The 20,291-nt window shown below is 32.4% G+C and overlaps 1 protein-coding gene across 1 annotated transcript in view; it reads right to left on the reverse strand.

The window, feature by feature from the left end:
* LOC141494190 (voltage-dependent calcium channel subunit alpha-2/delta-1-like) overlaps positions 1–20,291 on the reverse strand; it is a 430,495-nt gene that overhangs the window by 368,587 nt on the left and 41,617 nt on the right. Inside the window, exon 3 of the mRNA XM_074195299.1 lies at positions 12,158–12,274. Coding sequence (XP_074051400.1) covers positions 12,158–12,274 — 117 coding nt within the window. The remainder of the gene's footprint in view (positions 1–12,157; positions 12,275–20,291) is intronic.

A 20,291-nucleotide genomic window follows, 5' to 3' on the forward strand; every position in this document is an offset into this window, starting at 1 on the left:
ATTTCATTCAAGAACTAAGTGAAACAAATTATAAATGAATCCTGCAAAACAGTTGGAATGTTGTATTTCTTTCTTATATGTCAAAATGCTTATGTATATATGTATATTTATATACTATACATGTATATTTATATACTATGGTATATTTACATACCATACCAAGGTGTTACAAACACAATTTTGATGTAGCACAAGATCAATTAAATCATAGTAACATTTCCAGTTAAAATTCTGAAAAGAAAGGCTCAACAGTGAAAAGTTTAAAAGATATTTGTAAAGAACTTATTTTGAGTATTTTCTAACATTCAATAAAGTTGTAGTTAATTGTTGCAAAAAGACAAAGCTGCCCCAGAACCTGATAGATGTTTTCAGGAATTGATTTTCTTCCTCATCTCTTCAGACAACATGGAAAAGACACAAGATAAGGTGTGGCTGGGATCTGATTGATCACAATTTCTATACCATTTAGAGGTATAAAATGTTCAAACCATGTAATACAAGCCATGTGGAGTCTGGAGTTTTCAGAATTGGTGGATATCTAAGAGAATGGGACTTATCAAATGCTAATGAAATAATGATCTACAATATTTCCAGGTGTAGATAATACAGGAAGTTAACAAAGAAGTTAATTTTTACTGTTTCCTTGTCACAATTCTTCCTGGTTAGGGTAAATAAAACCTCCACCTTTACAATGACTTCTGAGTACCTCTTTTCATTACAACACCAAATATAAACTAAGAAGCTGTTGATCTTTCTGCACTAATGAAGACTATCTGTAACTGTCACTCAAATACTTGGAAATTTCAATAGTCATACTTCTTCCCCCCCTCCCCCGTTTATTTTGTTCCAGGTCAAAAGAGTCAACTCCTATGATATCTCAAAGGTCTATAGTTCTGTCCCCTAAAAGGGACAAAATCTTCAGACAAATGAAAGAAGCTTTGGCATTCACTTTAAACTATTATATCCTATATAACCAAAGAAATTCATGAAGCTCCCACTTTCATCTTGAATGTGACTCCATTCAAAGAAAATAATTAAGAATGATCTCCAAGCACACAGATCACTCTTTATCTCTACCCCTTAGTACATTGTTTACTTTTAAAAAATGAAGAAAACAAATTTTAAAAATTATACTGAACTCAACGAAAATCAGTTGAGAATTTTACTTAACTAGTAAGCTTATTCTTTATAAAAATCACTGTGAGGCAGAGATTTAATTTCTTTACTAAATCTATTTCTTTTATTGAAAATTAAAAGAATTCTAAATTTCTTAAAGGGTAAACTTTGCCAAAATGGGTTACATAATATAAAAATCCTACTTTTCAAGGTCAAAAGCAAAGTCATTCACAAAATCTATCATAATTTTTGGTCCTAACAAGGGTGTGTGGGGGGGTGTACATGCTTTTTTGTTCTTAAAGGTGAAGCTAAGTGGTTGTGGGATTTGATCTTTAAGAAGGCAATGACTATTTGCATAGGAAGAGAGATTCCATATTGACAATTTTTAGTACTGTTTTGCTACTGAAGTTATTTTGCCACAGTGACTGTTAAATATAAATTTAGATTTATATCCTTCAGTAAATTAGAAAATGAACTCAATAAGACTATCTCAGTCCATTGAGAATTCTGGTTAATGGAGGGCTTTTATAAATAAAAATGTTGTAAATATTGCAAATCAATAACAAACATGGCATATATTAAACATTTACATTATGGCATATATATATATATAATATTCATTAGTATAAACATAAAATTATTGGACCTAGAAAGAGAAAGCATTTTAATGATATATATAATTTTAAACATTTTATTTGAAAAAAAATTTTATTTTTCATACTTAATCAGTGAATAAACCCTAAAATTTGATGAGACTAAGAATAGACTATGAATGTTTGTAGCCAAGGAAAAGCACTATTAGTAATGAAATAAATTACAGTTGGATGATTGGAGTATCTTTCTTTGGTTATCATCTATTATTATTAGACATTACAATTCAAAAAGGTCTGAAAAAACATATTAATGGACCTAATAAACAAAATGTTGGAGAGGGAGATTTTTTTTTTAACAAATGTGGATCCAAATTCCTTTCCAAAAAAAAAAATTATTTCTCTGATATTGGAAGACAATCACAGAACCTATATACACTATATGGAAACATTAGGACTTTATAAGATGGAATTTGATATGTCAATTTGAAGCAAAAAATATTATAAAGACTATACTGTATGCAAGTACCAATTCTAGGCACCAGAGATGCAAGGATGAAAAAAAGCAGCACAATCTATACCATACTGTTCCAGGAACTTAAAACCCAAATGAAATACAGTATATATGTAAGTATTTTATAATCTAAATTTTTATTACAGAGTATCACAATAGCATAGGAACAAATGAGGGAGCAGCTATTAATCTGGTTGGATTGAAAGACTGAGAAGTTAATTATCTATTTTGGCTCAACAAAAACCTTTTTTACTTCCTCTCTCCTCCCTTACTCCATCTTCCACCTTAATTTCAAAGTCCTATTAATTCTACCTTCACAGAATATTCTTCATGCATTTACAGTTTGTACTATTCCTTGCATTCTAGTCCACATGGACAATCTTAATTTTATACCTGTAATTCATCTTCCTTGTTCCACTTTCTCTCCTTTCCAACTTACATCAATCAAGTATACAGACCTAATTTTTCTACGTTCCTACTCAAAACTCTTTTCACTTTGCTCCCTAAGCCCCAGATAAAATACATTTTCTGTCCAGCATTTAAGCTCTTCAGAGTTTATAGTACATTATGTCTTCTCAACTTCCTTTTAAACTATTCTCTTGCATATACTTTAAGTCAAACTCTATAGAGCAAATGAAACATAATTTTTGTCATTTGATGACGTCCAATTCTTTGTGATCCCATTTGAGGTTTTCTTGGCATAGAAACTGGACTACTTTAACATTTCCTTCAATAAGATTAACTGTTCTTCTACAAGTCAGTTCTTTGGATATCCAAAAACAATTATCATCTTCCCACTAAATCTTTCTGGTGAATGTTTCCATGCATTTTAATGATATTTTGAGATATTTCTTTTCAGAGCCTTCACAATTATGGTCCCTTTTTTCTAAAAATATGTTATTTTGCTAGTATCCCTTCTGAAATAAGTTGTTGTTTTGGTTAACAAAGACCATATAAGAATTGGTGTCTTTTTTGAAATGAAATCTATTCTCCTTTGAAACCCACATTTACCTTATCTTCCATAGAATCTCTGATAAATAAATGGTTTATGTTAGAGTTACAATGATCAAAAATCCCAGGCTTCCCATATATTAAGTCAAATCTCCCAATATTATACTTGCATAAGATTTTTTAGTCTCAATACAAGTCTTTAAGTCGGGCAGTGTAGCTAGATGTCAAAGTGGTGAAAGCATCTTGAAGTCAGGAGGACCTGAGTTCAAATCTAGCCACAGACACTTGATAGGCACTAGCTATGTGACCTTGGGCAAGTCATTTAACCCCACTGCTTCCTCAGAAAATAAAAACAACAAAAAAAATTATAAGGGACAACTAGGTGGTGCAGTGAATGGAGCACTGGTAGCCTTGGAGTCAGGAGGACCCAAATTCAAATTCAGACACAAGTACTTATTTATTACCCTGGACAAATCACTTAAGCCCAATGACCTTACAAAAAAATACAAGTCTGTATATTTAACTACTAATAATTTCATTTTCTTGCTTTGGACTATCACTTTATCTTAAGATTTTTTTGAATCTGGATTCTATCATTCAATATATATTAGTCCTGAGACTAGAATCATCCATTCTTTTACTACTTCAGTTAACTCTTAGTTTTTCTATGATCTGGCAGTTTGATATCATTATTTCTATATTACCATCTAAATTATTGATAAAATGTTGTACATGTGATCAGTTACTATGGTTATTTTGCCATAACACCTCATGGCTAAATTAATTGTTTGGGGCAAGGTGGCTATTTTGGGAAAATATATCTGTTATAAGTATTTAAATTGTATAGAATTGTAATGGGCTTGATATTATAGAAGTGTAATGGGCTTAATGAAATTTCACAAACAGTACTATCACTATTTAGCCTCACAAGCAGTATTGAGGTCAATGACTTTCATGGAAAGCAAAATCATTCTATTTCTATTCTTCCAAAAGTCAGACAACTTTTTGGTCTCAGAACGAGAAAAGATCCCTCCCTGTAGAGAATCTGCGAGATTAAATTATATTTTTAAAATTCTAAAGACTACTTATCTACTTAGATTATTTAAAAAATTACTATTAAATTTAATTAGATAAAATAAGACCAAGTTCACTATTCACCCCCCCCCCCCCAGGAACTATCTATTGTATTAAACATAATTTAGCTACTAGGGGAAAAGAAAAGTTCTCTTTTATGGAATAACATTGCATTAGGAACAGCAGATTCACATTGAATTGAAATATGTACAAATGAATATTTCTGCAATGTGGTCACATTCTTTATGAAATCCTCATAAAAATATCCAAAGCATGAACATCTTGGAAGAAACCACTCTGGGCAGATTTACATCATGTTGGCCAGATGAGTGATGATGATAGTTATTTATTGGCCTTCTTTTTCAATTCAAGTTGGCACTTACTACACTATTGTACCACTAAAAAAATGCCACAAAAGTGATATAGATGGCAGTGAATCCTCTCTCTCTCTCTCTATCTCTCTCTCTCTCTCTCTCTCTCTCTCTCTCTCTCTCTCTCTATATATATATATATATATATATATATATATATATATATATGCACACCCTCTTGTTGGATCTGAGTCATTATTATTTATTATTTTACATCAAAACCTGGGTTTTCTGAGAAAACTCAGTATAAACAATCAGAGACATTAAAATCTGTTGTTTAAACAACCCCAGATGCCTTATTATATAACAAATAGCTTTACTTTTTCAAAGAGAGATTTGGAACTAAAAGAGTTAATAAACACATAGAAGGTTTGGTTACTCTAAAATCAGTCAGAGTAATTTTAAGGATAAAACATTTTGCAGTTGATGCTGCAATGCCACCTCTTCTTTGGTGATTTTACCAGAGTCTTGGTGTTGTCACATAATCAAAAATGTGAGGAGTTGAGGCAACAGAGACATTCGATAACTGCAATATTTCAGCATTCTGTTGGTAGCTAAGAGCAGCCCTGATCTATGAGTATCTGTAAACTGTAACAGCATCACTTTTCATAACTTTTTTTCATATAATTAAGGGAGCAAACTATTGTTTTCCCAGTATAAATTTGAACTAATTATATTGCTAGAAATTACTGTAAAATCCTAGAGAAAATATTCTATGATACTAGGCTTTGTTTTGGGATTATTTAAAAGTTATTTAACATATAGCTGTTATTTTTAAAAAATACTTACATGCAAAATATTTATAGGAGGAAACATAAGTTGTTGGTTCTAGCGCATAACTCTTGTTCAACAAAATAGCTTTACCACTTTTTGATCATAATACTTTAAAGAGTTTTGTAGGGGCAGACAGGTGGCACAGTGGATAGAACCCTGACTCTGGACTCAGGAGGACCAGAATTCAATTTTGACCTCAGATATTTAATAATTACCTAGCTGTGTGATCTTGGGCAAGTCACTTAACTCCATTTTCTTGCAAAAATAAAAAAAAAGATTTGGAAAATATTAAGAAAGAGCTAAAAATTATTAGAGATAGAATGAAGATCTATGATAGAAAGTTGTTTTTCTTTTCTAATATGGATCTGTGGTTCCATGTGCATTATGCATTCCTTTATGAAACCTCCTTTCATTGGTGCAGACTGACAATGTATTTGGTCTTACAAAGTATTCACAGAAATTGAGAAGTGACCTCATTGATAAGGAAAGTACCAGGGGCAGACAAAAGTTTCCTGCCTCCAAGACTGACCTTCTCTGCTACTATACGCTCTCCCTCTCAATGGAAGATCATATGTTATGGATTCTGCAGTAGGACTTAAGGTGTGTATTTTTTTTAACTGTGCATGAAAGACAAACAGCAGCAAAAGATGGGTTTAAGTTAAAATACAGTAAGTTGAGTGAGACATAATTCCTTGACTGTATCACAAAAAAGAATGAACTCCTAAGATTGTGGGGTCTCTCCATACTTAAAGATATTTGAGGAGAATATGTTATGGCTTTCCTGGGTAGTTTAGAAATCTATGTCCCTAACATCAGGATATGGACTGAATAAATAAATAAATGTTAGTTTAAGGTCCTAAGGTTACTTCCAGATTTATGATTTCACAGTGCTTTAATTAGGCATTAATCATGTCATGGAAAATCTGACTACAGGAATTGTATGGCATGGTTTATTTTGTACAATCAGACTATCTCTTCCATTTATATGATCAGAAGTAATTCAAGAAATAGAGGCAGAAGGATTACTAGTCTATCATCTATATCAATCTACAGAACAATTTGTATAATTCCCCAACATTTGAAAAAGGACTGCCTTACTTTTTCCACTATTCTAAATATTCCTTAATTAAAAGTAGAAATTAAAGCAGCAATTCAGGGCGAATTTGGAGTTTTTCCCTTTTCAAGGAAGTTAGGGGGTCATAGTAGATAGTGCCAAATTTGGAATCAGGAAGCCCTGAGCTTCAATCCTGTCTTCCATACTTGTTAGCTAGTCAACTAACTTAACCTTTCTCACTTTCAGTTTCTTCCACAACTTAGGGATAATAATAGCTTCTGCTTTCCAGAGTTGTTGTAAGGATCAAAAAAAGTAACATATGTAAATGAAATATGATACCACAAAGGATATGCAATATAAGATGTATAATGTTACATACTTCAAATTAATTAAAATCATGGCACTGAATATATCTGCTTTTAAAATGTGACATTATTTTCTTATTTATGAGCAAATAGGTTAAGGGGGAGTCAAGTGGATCAGGGAAAAGAGGGGGGGCAGTATCAGAACAAGTAAGTCAAAAATAAAAATATGGTAGAATAAATGTCATCTATTTTCTCCAATGCCCCTTACCCCTCTGATTCCCATTTTATATAATCTTCTACTGCTGGTCAGAGACTAAATTTCCCTTCCAAACAGTCAACAATTCTGATTCCAAGGGCCTATTCACTTTATGTATTTTGCTGTCCTGTCTGCTTCTAGATGTATACATGACTTTCCAGATATAACTTTCAACCTCTTATTCTTTCAAAGAAAAGGACAGTTATGTGACATAGTAGATAGAACACTGACTTTGAAGTCAGGAGGATGAGTTCAAATCCTATCTAAGATACTTGACACTCAATAGTTGTGTGATCTTGGGCAAGTTACTTAACACTGACTGCCTCACCTCTAGGGCCATCTCCAGGCATCCTGATTCATATCTGTCCATTGAACCCAGGTGACTCTGGAGAAGAAAGTGAGGCTGGTACCTTAGCACAGTCCCCCTCCCTCAAATCCAATTCATGTGCTTATCATGGCATTACCTCCTTGATGTTGTGGTCTTCGAGAACTATTGACCTATGACTCTTCTAAATCTTTTCAATTTCCCCTCATACAAAATTTCCATTACCTGGCCATTTCTTCCTTATATTCGTTATGTTTTCCTATTGGAATGTAAATTCCTTGAAGACAAGAACTATTTTACTTTTGTATTGAGATTCCTAGATTCTAATACATCATTAGCCATAATGTAGTTGCTTAAATACTTATTGTTTGATTGATATACAAATTTGTATATCTAATATAAATCCAGATATCATTGTGTAAATATAGTAATATCTATAAAAAGAAAGTAATTGATACAGTAAGTGTATAAGTATACATGTAAGTATATTTATATAGAAAATGAATATAAATATATTAAAAGCATATTATATAAATAAAAACATTATATATAAAATGTATAGAAATTCTCAATTCTTATCTAAGATATGAAGATTATGCCATAAATATGTACACTTAAATAATATGAAACTGATTTTTACCCCAAAAGACAAAATCAAGTTAAAGGTAAACTTCATTCTGGAAGAAAAGTCTCTGAATACTGAAATTATATTAAACGAGAAAGCAATAATTTTCTGAATCTTTAGAGCAGGAATTCTTATTGTGAAGTCTGTAAATTGTTTTATTTTTGTCACTGTAATTTGTTTTCATTGTAATCTTTTGTATTTTAGTTGTATGGTTTTAAAAAATATTACTCTGAAAAGGGTTCCATGGGTTTCACCAGATTGCCAAAGGGATCCATGAAACACAAAAGAAAATAAAAAACTGCTTTAGAGAAATATCACAAGTAGGTGGGGAAATACAGATTTTCACCAAATACAAGGAATCTAGAGGCCAATGCTTATGATAGAAATAGCATTTACTTTCTTTATATAGATATTGTCATTTTTACACAATGATATCTGGATCTCAGATAAGCATGTTTGCATGTCAATCAAACAATAAATATTTAAGTTCTACATTATTGTTGACACTAGGCACTATTATGACAGGCAGTAGGGATTTAAAATACAAATACTTAAAAAAGCTTCAGTTATTTTTACCACTACAAGCTGCAACTAGCTGAACAGTGATATGGAAATAAAAATCAAGGGTGTATGAAAATTTTCAGAGCTTCATAATGGATGTATTAATTTTTAATTAAAGTAACCCTTGCAACCTGAGGGAAACAAGTAAAACTATAATTGGAAAAGTCACTACCAGTATTTGTTTATGATAACCTTCCTCCAACTTTGTTTCAACGAAGTGCCTAGAGACCTTCATTTACTCAGTGAAGTCCCTTAGCTAGGCTGATATGTGAACAATGAGGAGGCTGATGTCATTCACTGCTGTCCCACAGGAACTATTGCTGGAGGATGGGTGGTTTTATTGCATCAGTTTGCCCTCCTGGAATTGTTCATGAACACTTTCAGATATTCAGCCTAGCCTACCTAGTAGCATCTGCTAATACTAGTTCAGAAACCAGATTTTTTTTTCTCCTACCACAGAGATTATAAAAGGTCAACTTCTAAAGGAAGATTACCCAGGGGTGTTTTAATACTTAAACTGAGAAAACTCCAAAAATGAGTGAGGTAGATTTTTAAAACAATATGCCAGATTCACTCAATCATTTTATCAATAAGTAAACATTTTATTAAATGCCTATAATATGCCAGACACTATTTTATTCTCAAAATTCATAGGAGGGACTGCTTGTTTTGTCCAATAGTAAACCATGGTTTATTGAAGACATGGGCTCAAGTCCTAATAACTTCTCAAGGACCCCTGGCAATTCTCCAAACCCTTAAATTGCAGAAATGAAGAAAGAGTTCCTCATGAAGAGTTCGAATAAAATCCCTAATATTATGAGTTTCTCAATAGTCTTAGTGAAATGTTAAGCTTTAATACTAGTAATAATAAAAATAACATGTTTATAGAGGTCCTAAGGCACAAGTTTAGGTGCTTTATAATTATTATCTTATACAACAACCCTAGGAGTTAGGTGCCATTATTATTCCCATTTTATAGATATGGAAACTGAACAGAGAAAAAGTTATTTACCTAGTGTTACACAGTAAGTTAACGTCTACAGCCAAACAATTTAGATGTTCCTGACCAGGCCCGGTGTTCTATCCACTGTTGTCATCTAGTTGTCTACACTAAGAGTTTTATGTTTTATTTCTAGTCAAAACCCATTTATCACTCTGAAATGGAAAGTTTGAGTATAAAAGAATATATAGCAGTACTACATTTAACAATACTTCCATAGAATCTCCTTTGGAAGATAATTGACAAGGCAGGTAAATATAGCAGGACACAAAAGTGCATAAAAAACATTAAGATGCATGCTAAAACAGGAATACAAAAATGCTTTTAGTAAAGGGAAGAGAGCCAAGTGCAACCAGCTAAGTAAGGAAAACTCACAGATATAAGGCAATTTAAGGGAAATTTTTGCATAGAAAACAGAAAAGCTGCCAAAAGAGGAAAAAATGTTGGAATATATGTGTGTGTTTGTTTGCATTTCTAAATATCTACAATATTTATCTGCATACCCATATTAATACCATTATGAAATATGCAAATTTAGAGAAACCTGTACTCCAAATGTTCACATGAACTATTTGTGCCCAAGCTGTGGAAGAGTCTTCCAGACCCATATTGGTCTAATCAGCCACAATCAGACACACTGTAATTTGATCCCAACATAGTAGTAAAGTTATTTTGTTCTTCAAGAATGAACTGAGATTTTTGAACTAAGAATTCAAGCTCATCTAACATAACTTAGCTCACTTCCTCAGTAAACAGAAAGATTCAGCCCAATCTCATATTCCTGCTTTATGTGGAGCAGCTCAAAGGTCATCACATTGAAGCTGAGACTTCAAGAGATTTAAGTTCAACTCCCACTTTTATTATTTACTAGCTGTATGCCCACTAGTAAATCAGAAAACCTCTCTTGAGTTCTTTAGGAATAGAAAAATAATACTTAAATTATTTAACTTAGGACTGCTGTGAAGAAAACTTTTGTAATATTTAAAACACTATATAAATATGAGCTATTCGTATAACCTGGAGATGCTGCAAATATTTAATTTCCTCCTGAATTGAAGGAAGATTAAATCATTTTCAGCATAGCTTTAATGTTAAGCTCATTTTTATTCTCATTCTTTGAAAAGAAATAATCCTTAAAGTGAAGTTCACAAGGATGGGAAGTGTCCTGTGATTTTGATGTGAAAAAAATTGCATTTTTATTTTTATTTACCCTTGGCTAAAATTTAGCATTTCTTTTTATTTTAAATTTTAAGAAATAAATGATTCTAAAGATTCCATAGGGCTCACTAGTATATTAAAGGAGTTCAAGACAGAAAAAAGGTCAAAATCCCCTTTTTAGGGGAACTTCTTAGTTAACCAGAATATTAAATAACCCCATTATCCAATCATTCTATACAAGCAGAATTCATAGGAGGCTGCTCATTTTTTATATTGTTACCCCCCAAACTCACTGAAGACAATTACACTTAGCTTTTAATACATAACAATATACCTGTTGGATGCTCAATAATATTTGCTGCCTTATTAAGTTATATTTAGAGAAATTCGGTTTCTTTTAAGTCACCAGTTTCTCTAACTCATGTGTATATGATTAAAAATGCCATCTTGTAATGCTATCTACCATATTTGAAATATGACAACCAGTATTTCAATTAAAGTATCCCTTGCCTTTGTGACTTTTTTCTCTATGTTCATTCATTCAAATGGCTATAACATTCCATAGCATTATCTCCCCTCTCTCACTCTGGCTCTGTTCTGTCTCTCTGCCTCTGACTCTGTGTCTATTCTGTCTCTGACTCTGTCTCTCTCTGTCTGTCTTTCTGTCTCTGTCTCTCTCACACACACATGTACACATATACATGTAAAAAACACAGAGGGAAATTTAAACTTAAGTAAATAACTATACCTTCAACAAACACAACCATCACTGATTATTTTAATATATATATTTTGACTCTTCAAACCCCCTCCCCAAAGGTTTCATACAGGTCTAGGTTTTTTTTTATAGTTTAGGTTACAGAAGATAGGAAGTATTACATTCTAATTCAAACATCTAAAAATTTATTATATTCTTTACTCATTACAATGTACAACTTGACTCCTAAGTAATCCAGAAAAGTTGGTGGTAGAGAATGCTACATTTAGAGGGTTCAAATTAAACCTCCACTAGAATTTATATAAGCAATAATACTCAACTATTTGTTATAGTCAAGTAAGCTTTCATTCATGTAATAAACATATACAAACCTTTAAAAGGAAGTTAAAGTTAATAAACTCTCAAATTTTATTTATTTTCATTCCCTAAATCAATGATAACAATAATAGGCCTTCTACAGTCTTGATTGCTTATGAGTTTATTTTGGCTTGTTTAGTCATTCTGCCCACCCCCCCCAATCTACTTTATTTTTAAAAAATATTATTTTGTCAATGAACACCTAATATATAGTTTAGTACGTCAACACATGATTTCATGTCCACCATACATCCATGAGAGGAAAAAACCAAACGTTAATAAGCATTATTCTAAATACCTCAGATGAACATTAACAAATTTAAATACATCTCCTCAATCTTTTGATTTAATATAAAGAATTTAAAATGTATAAGAGATAGAAGAAAAGAAAATCCCATTTAAACTCACCACTAGGGCTTTGGATCTGTTACTTAGTAGTTTTTCAATGTCCCTGGCTGCAATTTCCACCAGCTGACGTGCATTGTTGGGTTCCACAGTATACAAGTCCTTGTATTTCACATAAATCTGGGTGAAGGAAAAATAGATTTGAGAAAAGTAATGCTATCACACATGTGTTCATTTAATTAACAGACTAATCATTTTGGGAAAGGAAGACAATATTTTAACTATCATTTTCTTCTGTCACCTTATGTTTAACTTTGGTGTCAATAAGGATTTTCTGTTAAGATAAAAAATGAAGAATTATATCACTGTACCCTGGATCAAAACACATGGCTGTAATTGTTGCTGTTCTCTTTTCTTTGAGCTAGATGTATTCAAAGTAGTCTGGAGAGGACTTAGATTATCAGTCTACGAAGAGAAGGAAATCCCTCATGCCTCCAACAGATGGTTTGCACATGCATGGCTAGGTCTCTTTTCTGAGCCAATGCCTGATGGTACTTTTACTGTCTTGTGGAAAGTGAATCTATGCACACACACAGACACACACACACACACACACACACACAAACACAGGAATGGGTCCAACACTGTTTCCTGGAAGAATTCCAGTCTTCTGTTTTACTGCCACCAGTCTTTCCACTCTGATCTTGAGTGGATTTTGGAATAACAAGGGATTTTTTTTATAAAAGGACACAGTGATAAAAATGCAAATTATTTTATGATTTGCTGTCAGTTTGATTTGTAAATCCATATTTTGATTTTCTCTAATAATCAGTTCTATTGTTACTGTTAAAATTATTAGACCAATTATACCATAGGTTGATAACACACCCTGCCTTTAAATTTAAATCTAAATTTTCTTATGTAGACTAGTTAATTTCAGGTTCATTGTTAGCCACATAAATTCAATAGCTAATAATTTTTGCCCAGAATCCTTATATGCTATTAAATTAGATCACAGATCCTTATAAAATTCAAAGACTGAGTTTCATTTAAATGACTCAGGGATTCTGCATCCATTTCAGTCTGTTTTTTAGAGTCTTATTTCAAACTTAAAGGACTCAGAGCAGGCAGAGATAAATAATATTCCTATTACTCTTTAGAAATTCCCATATAAAAGGTTTGAGATGGTTATTTAGACCAGTGGTCAAACTCATAAAGAAAGGGAGCCCTGGAAACCACATATTGATTTAGAAAAGTACAAATTTACAATATCCATGTTGTGTTGTGATTTTTTTATTTTTTATAAACATTTTCCAATTATATTTTAATCTGGTTTAGATCTCACATGGGAGTTTTATGGTTATAGAGCTGTGAACTCATAATCCAAGTGAGCTAATCTAAGATGTTATCTATCAGATGACAGGAAACACAATTGTCACCTTAAAAGAACACTGCCAAGAAGATTATACTCAGGCAATTTCTTGTTTATGATTGAAACTTCTCAGGCTCACTTCATCATTCTCCAGTATGGGCAATACAGGCTTCTAATGTTTATTTAATGAGAATGATTTCAAGGTTGAGAACTTAACCAGAGAGTGTAATAATAATGCAATGTCATCTACTTTCATTTACTATGAATTAGACAGGAGCAACAATTGTAGAAGGGAAGGGAAAGTGTATGCATACATAACTATATATATATATATATATGTATATATATATATATATATAATTACACACACACACACACACACACACGCATATACACATCAGATGAAAGATGGCTTCACCCTCTGATAAAATCTAAAGAAAATGGTAGGTATACTAACTCCCATCACCACTACACAAAGTTTATGTCGAAGAAAAGATTGATGGTTGCCTCAGCTGCTTGAGATACTCACTAGATCAATCTCACTTAATTGTATTATTCTTTTGCAAATAAAAGATTTAGTTTATGGGCTTTTTTGCTTTCACCTTCTTCTCCTGTAACTGTTACTTGGGTTTGAGAGTAAAGTAATCCTTAGTAATAGTGTATTTATTTTCCCCTTAAATTTAATATTAAATAGGGAACTTTCGGGGCAGAGACAACTTGAAGGCATGAAGCTAGAAAGCTCCTGGAGTCTTCCCCATATGCACACACACACACATACAAACAATTTTAAATGAAGCCTCTACACAGACCTTAAAGCTACAGAATCCACCAAAAAAAAAGTCAAACAAGTCTTCAACTCAAGATAAAAAGAAGAAGGTCAGTAAAGATCTGCCTCTTCTGAGTAAAGGGGAGAGCATAGTTGGGAGAGTGGAAAAGCCAATGGGAGGTTTTTAGACACAATGCAGCTCAGGTTCAGGCTCAGCATGTCAGTGTGGGCAGCCTGCCAGCAGTGAGGGTCTCAACCCCAACTTGGAAGACAAATTTCGAGCCCTGGGAACACTGGTGTAGCAGATGGGACTGGATTGGGAAGAAACCACTGCATAGGCAAGGTTTTGCTTGGCATAAAGGAGGAAATGACCTCTGCATTGGCAATGCTTGGATACAAAGGTAACAAATCTCTTCAGAGGCAGTACTTTAGCAAGCAATGAACCAGGGACCAAGTCCCAGCTATGTCAACAAAAAAAAAGCTGTATTCTCTGTACCATCAAAATCAGTAAAAAAAAAAAAAAAAAAACCCACTAACCATAGAAAGCCACTATTCTGATAGAAATGATAAAATGCCCATCCAGAAAAGGAAAACAGTGACTTGAAACTAGTTTGTAGAGAGAGTGAGGGAGTATGCTTCTAGTGTCTGGATATAACTAGATCATGAAGTAATCTTGGTTTCCTTGATACCTTATCTATTTTAGGTACTATATTATAGGAACAGAAGTAGAGAGTGAAATTATTGGGTCTGGATATCAATAGATCACAAAATGATCTTGATTTACATGATGTTTTAGTAAACAAGTACTCTATTACTATGGAGAGAATGAGGGTGTGTACTTAGAGGGTCTGAACATAAATGAATCTTGAACCAATTTTGCTTTATTAACTTTAGCTACAAATAGAGGGAGTGTTCTTAGAGGAGGAAGCTATAAATGAATCATCAAGTGATTTTACTTTATATGATACTTTAGCTAATGAAGATTATATTTCTATGGAGGGTACTTGGAAAGAAGATGCTGGCATAAATTGATTATAATTTGATGCTGCTTATAAATCTTGAGAAGTGTATTTTTAAGGGGGTAGATGAAGGAAGCCTTGGACAAAGACTATAGCTTTGAAATGACTCTGAGGGACTGGCCAATATGACCAAAAAGGATAATGGTCATTGTTGGAAGGGTTGTGGGAAATCTGGGATACCATTACATTGTTGGTGTATCTGTGAACTCATCCAACCTTTCTGGAGAGAAATTTGGAACTACACCCAAAGGGCAACAAAAATGTGCATACCCTTTGATCCAGCAATACCACTATTGGGTCTATATCCTGAAGAGATGATGAAGAAGGGTAAAAACATCCCTTGTACAAAAATATTCATAGCATTCTTGTTTGTGGTGGCAAAGAATTGGAAATCAAGTAAATATCCTTTAATTGGGGAATGGCTTAGCAAACTGTGGTATATGTATGTGATGGAACACTATTGTTCTATTAGAAACCAGGAGGGATGGGGATTCAGGGAAGCCTGGAGGGATCTGCATGAACTGATATTGAGTGAGCTTTTGGAGAAAATTGAAATGAGGATAGAAAGGGTTATAACTTTTTCCTCTGCAGTACATGGCACGCACACAAAAATTACCCATGTACAAGGGCATCAAAAACCTCACAATCAAATGTAGAAAGACAGAAATGTTAAATACATTCTTTTCAGATATGATACAATAACTATTACATGTAATAAAAGACCATGGTAAGATTAATTGAAAATTAATTGAAATCTAAATAACCTAATTTTAAATAATGAATGGATCAAATAACAAGTCACAGGAATAAAAAGCAATTTCATCTAAGAAAATGACAATGATGAGACATCAAACCAAAACAAAGCAGTTTTTAGAGGAAATTTTTTTATCCCTAAATGCAATGTGAAAAAAAAACAGAGAAAGAGGAAATCAATAAACTGGGCATGCAACCAAAAAAGCTAGAAAAAGAACAAATTAAAAAACCCCAATTAAATACCAAATTAGAAATTCTAAATATCAAAGGAGAAATTAGCAAAGTTGAAAGTAAGAAAATTTTTAAAAAGTGAGTTGGTTTTATGAAAAAAAAAACAATAAATTAGATAAACTTTTAGTTTAGTGAAACTGATTTTAAAAAAAAAGAAACAAGAAAACCAAATTACCAGTATCAAGAATGAAGAGGGTGAACTCACCACCAATGAGGAGGAAATTAAATAAATTCAGTAATAATTCAGAACTATTTTGCCAACTGTATGCCAAGAAATTTTACAATCTAAGTTACAATTTCTTTTCTTTTCTTTAACTTTTTTTTCAAATCAATGGGGTTAAGTAGCTTGCCCAAGGCCACATGGCTAGGCAATTATTAAGTGTCTGAGGCTGGATTTGAACTCAGGTACTCCTGACTCTAGGGCTGGTGCTCTATCCACTGTGCCACCTAGCCGCCCCTAAGTTACAATTTAAAGATGAATATTTACTAAAATATGAGCTATCCAGATTAACAGAAGAGGAAATATAATACTTAAATAACTCCATTTCAGATTAATAAGTTGCGAAATACATAAAAAATTACAAAAAAGTCTCCAGAACCAGATGAATTTACAAGTGAATTCTACCAACATTTAAAGAACATTAATTTCAATTATATTTAAACTAATTAAAAAATAAGAGAATTGCCAAATTCCTTCATGACAGCAATATGGTACTAATACTTCAACCTGAAAGAACCAAAACAGACAAAGGAAGTTATAGATCAATCTCCCTATGGAATATTGATGCAAATATTTTAAATAAAATTTTAGCAAAGAGATTGAAATTAATTATTACTAGGATAATATTCCATGATCATGTGGGATTTAAATTGGGAAGGCAGAGATGGTTCAGTATTTTGGAAACAATCATATACTTGTTTATTTCATTAAAAAAATTAACAAAAAATCATTATCATCTCAATAGATGTTAAAAAGGTCTTTGATAAAATATAGCACCTGTTACTATTAAAATCACTGGAGTTTATAGGAATAGAGTTTTCATTAAAGTGGGAACCAGTATCTAATACCATCAGCAACATTTTCAATAAGATCAGGAGTGAAACAAAGATCACTTATCACCACTATTATTTATTATTGTATTAGAAATGTTAGCTTTAACAATAAGAGAAGGAAAAGAAATTTCGAATTTAGAAAATTAGAAATAGGTAATAAGGAAATAACAATGGTATTCTTAGAGAGGACTAGAAAATAAGCTTAAACTACTTGAAATAATTAAAAACCTTAAGCAAAGTAACAATATAAAATAAAGCCAAACAGATCATCATCATTTCTATTTATGATCAATAAAGTCCAAGAGCAAGAAATAAAAAAGAGAAATTTCATTTAAAATAACTATAGACACTATAAAATACTTGGGACTCTAATCTCCTAAGATAAAGCCAGAAACTGTATTGCAAAATACTTTTCACACAAATAAAGTCAGATCTAAACAAATGCCATTTGCTCATGGTTAGACAGAGTTAATATAATTAAAAATGATAATTCTACCCAAATTAAATTACTTATTCAGGACCATATCAATCAAACCACCAAAAAAACTATTTTACAAAACTAGAAAAATAGTAACAGCAGTCATCTGGAGCAACCAAAGTTCAAGAATTGATGAAAAAAAAATGCCAAGGAACTTTGACTAGCTGTACCAGATCTGAAACTATATTATCAAGCAGCAGTCATCAAATCTTCCTGGCTCTGGCAAAGGAATATAATAATTATGTACAAAAGATTTGATATAAAAGAAACTAGTAAAATGATTAAAATAATCTGCTGTTTAATAAACCCAACTTCACCAGTTTCTGGGATAAGAACCCACTATTTGAGGAAAAACTAATGGGAAAATTGAAAACTATTAAGTCAAAAACTAGGCACAGACCCACATCTCATACCCTATACTAACATAAATTCAAATTGAGTACGGGATTTGAAAGAGCAATTAAGAGAACAAGAAATATTCAATATGTTGGATTAATGGAGAGAGGAGAAGTTTATGATCAAATAAGAAATAGAGGACATTATAAATTGCAAAAAGGGATGATTTTGACTATATTAAATTAAAAAAAATTTTACACAAACATAACCAATACAGCCAAGATTTGAAGGAATGCAGAAAGCTGGGAAACAGCTAAATTAAATTTATAAAATTACAGGTCATTCTCCAATTGATAAATGTCAAAGAATAAGGACATACAGTTTTCAGATGAAGAAATTAAAACTATTTATAGTCATATGAATAACTGTTCCAAATCATTATTGATAAGAGAAATTCAAATCAAAACAACTCTGAGGTACCACCTCACTCATATTTCTCATATTGGCTAAGATGAGAAAGAAGAAAAATAGCAATGTGGGAAAATTTGGACACTAATGCACTGTTGGTGGATCTGTGAACTGATCCAGTCATTTTTGGAAAGCAATATGGAATTATTTCCAAAGGACAATAAAATCATTCATACCCTTTCATCTAACAACACCACTACTAAATCTATAAACAAAAGAGATTAAAAATGAGTATAGTCTCACATTTTTAAAAATATGTATAGCAGCTCTTTTTGTAGTGGCAAAGATTTGGAATTTCAGAGTATGACCATCAATTGGGGAATGGTATATGACTGTTATGGAGCATTAATTTTCTGCAAGACATCATGAGTGACTGGTCTTTAGAGAAGCATGAAAAGACTTGCATGGCTTGATGTTGAGTAAAGCAAACAGACCCAAGAGAACATTGTACACATTAACTACAACACTGTGAGATGATCAACTGTGATGGATGCAGCTTCTCTCAGCAGTTCAGTGATCAAGAACAATCCTGAGAGATCTATTAAGGAAAATGTCACCTACATCTAGAGGACAAACTAGGGATTATGAATGAAAAGTAAATCATACTATGTTCATTTTTTTTAAAAAAATCTATTCTCACTTTCCTGTCTTTCTCTTGGTGCCTCCCCCACCTCAATTCTAATTCCTCTTTCACAACATGATTAATATAGAATTACATTAAATACATTTGTACATGAACAACTTTTATCAGTTTATTTGCTGCCATGGGGAAAGGAAAAAGGAGAGGGAAGAGAGGGTGGTAGAAAAAAAAGTATAATTCATGAACTTCCAAATGGACAAATGTTGAAAACTACCTTTACATGTAATTGGGAAAATTAAATAAAATTTCAATAAAGGTAAAAAAATGAATGTTAACATATAATAATACTAGGGCACACATATTATACTTCCTTGGTCATTTTTTTGAGATAATAAACTTTCTTAACTCTTTGTAAAGTCATTATTATTTGTTAAATGAGATAGTTAATGATGAATTTATTAGTGAGATTAAAGATCTCACTTTACCTTTGGAAGCATGTTGTGAGACTGCAGAACAATCCAAGCTCTGATTCAAGTTCAAGGCACTGGAATCACATATTTCTCCTTTTTTTTTGCTTGATAGAATATCATTTTCATTTTAATACCTTCACCAAAATATTACTGTAACTGTCACTTACTTGTTTTCCAAACTTCAACAAGTATTTCCCCGCCTTTCTTCTGCAGTCAAAAGGAATTTTCTTATGCAATAATAGTATTCTCTCTCTCTCTCACACACACACACACACACACACGTGTACATGCAAATACAAACACAAATACACTCAGAAAAACTTCAGTAGACCCCTATTACCTAATGGATAAAATATAAAGTCCCTTTGCTTGACCTTCAAAGCCCTTCATAACCTGTTTCTGACCTATCTTTCCAGTCTCACTCTAAATTTCTTCCCTTCCCATCCTGTGCAATTCAGAAAAACTGGCCTTTCTATACTTTATACATAGTATTACCTCATCAGTCTTTGTGCTTTCCATTTGGGCTATCCGCTAGGCCTGTACTTCTCTGTTCTCCTTTGCCTCATAAGATCTCTTGCTTCCTTAAGGTAACAGTGGACTTTCATAACCATCAGCTTAAGCACCCTTTTCTTCATGAAGTCTCTCCCAGTCCTCTCAACTCCCAGGATCCT

The sequence above is a fragment of the Macrotis lagotis genome, chromosome 7, assembly GCF_037893015.1.
Source record: "Macrotis lagotis isolate mMagLag1 chromosome 7, bilby.v1.9.chrom.fasta, whole genome shotgun sequence".
Classification (NCBI taxonomy): Eukaryota; Metazoa; Chordata; class Mammalia; order Peramelemorphia; family Peramelidae; genus Macrotis; species Macrotis lagotis.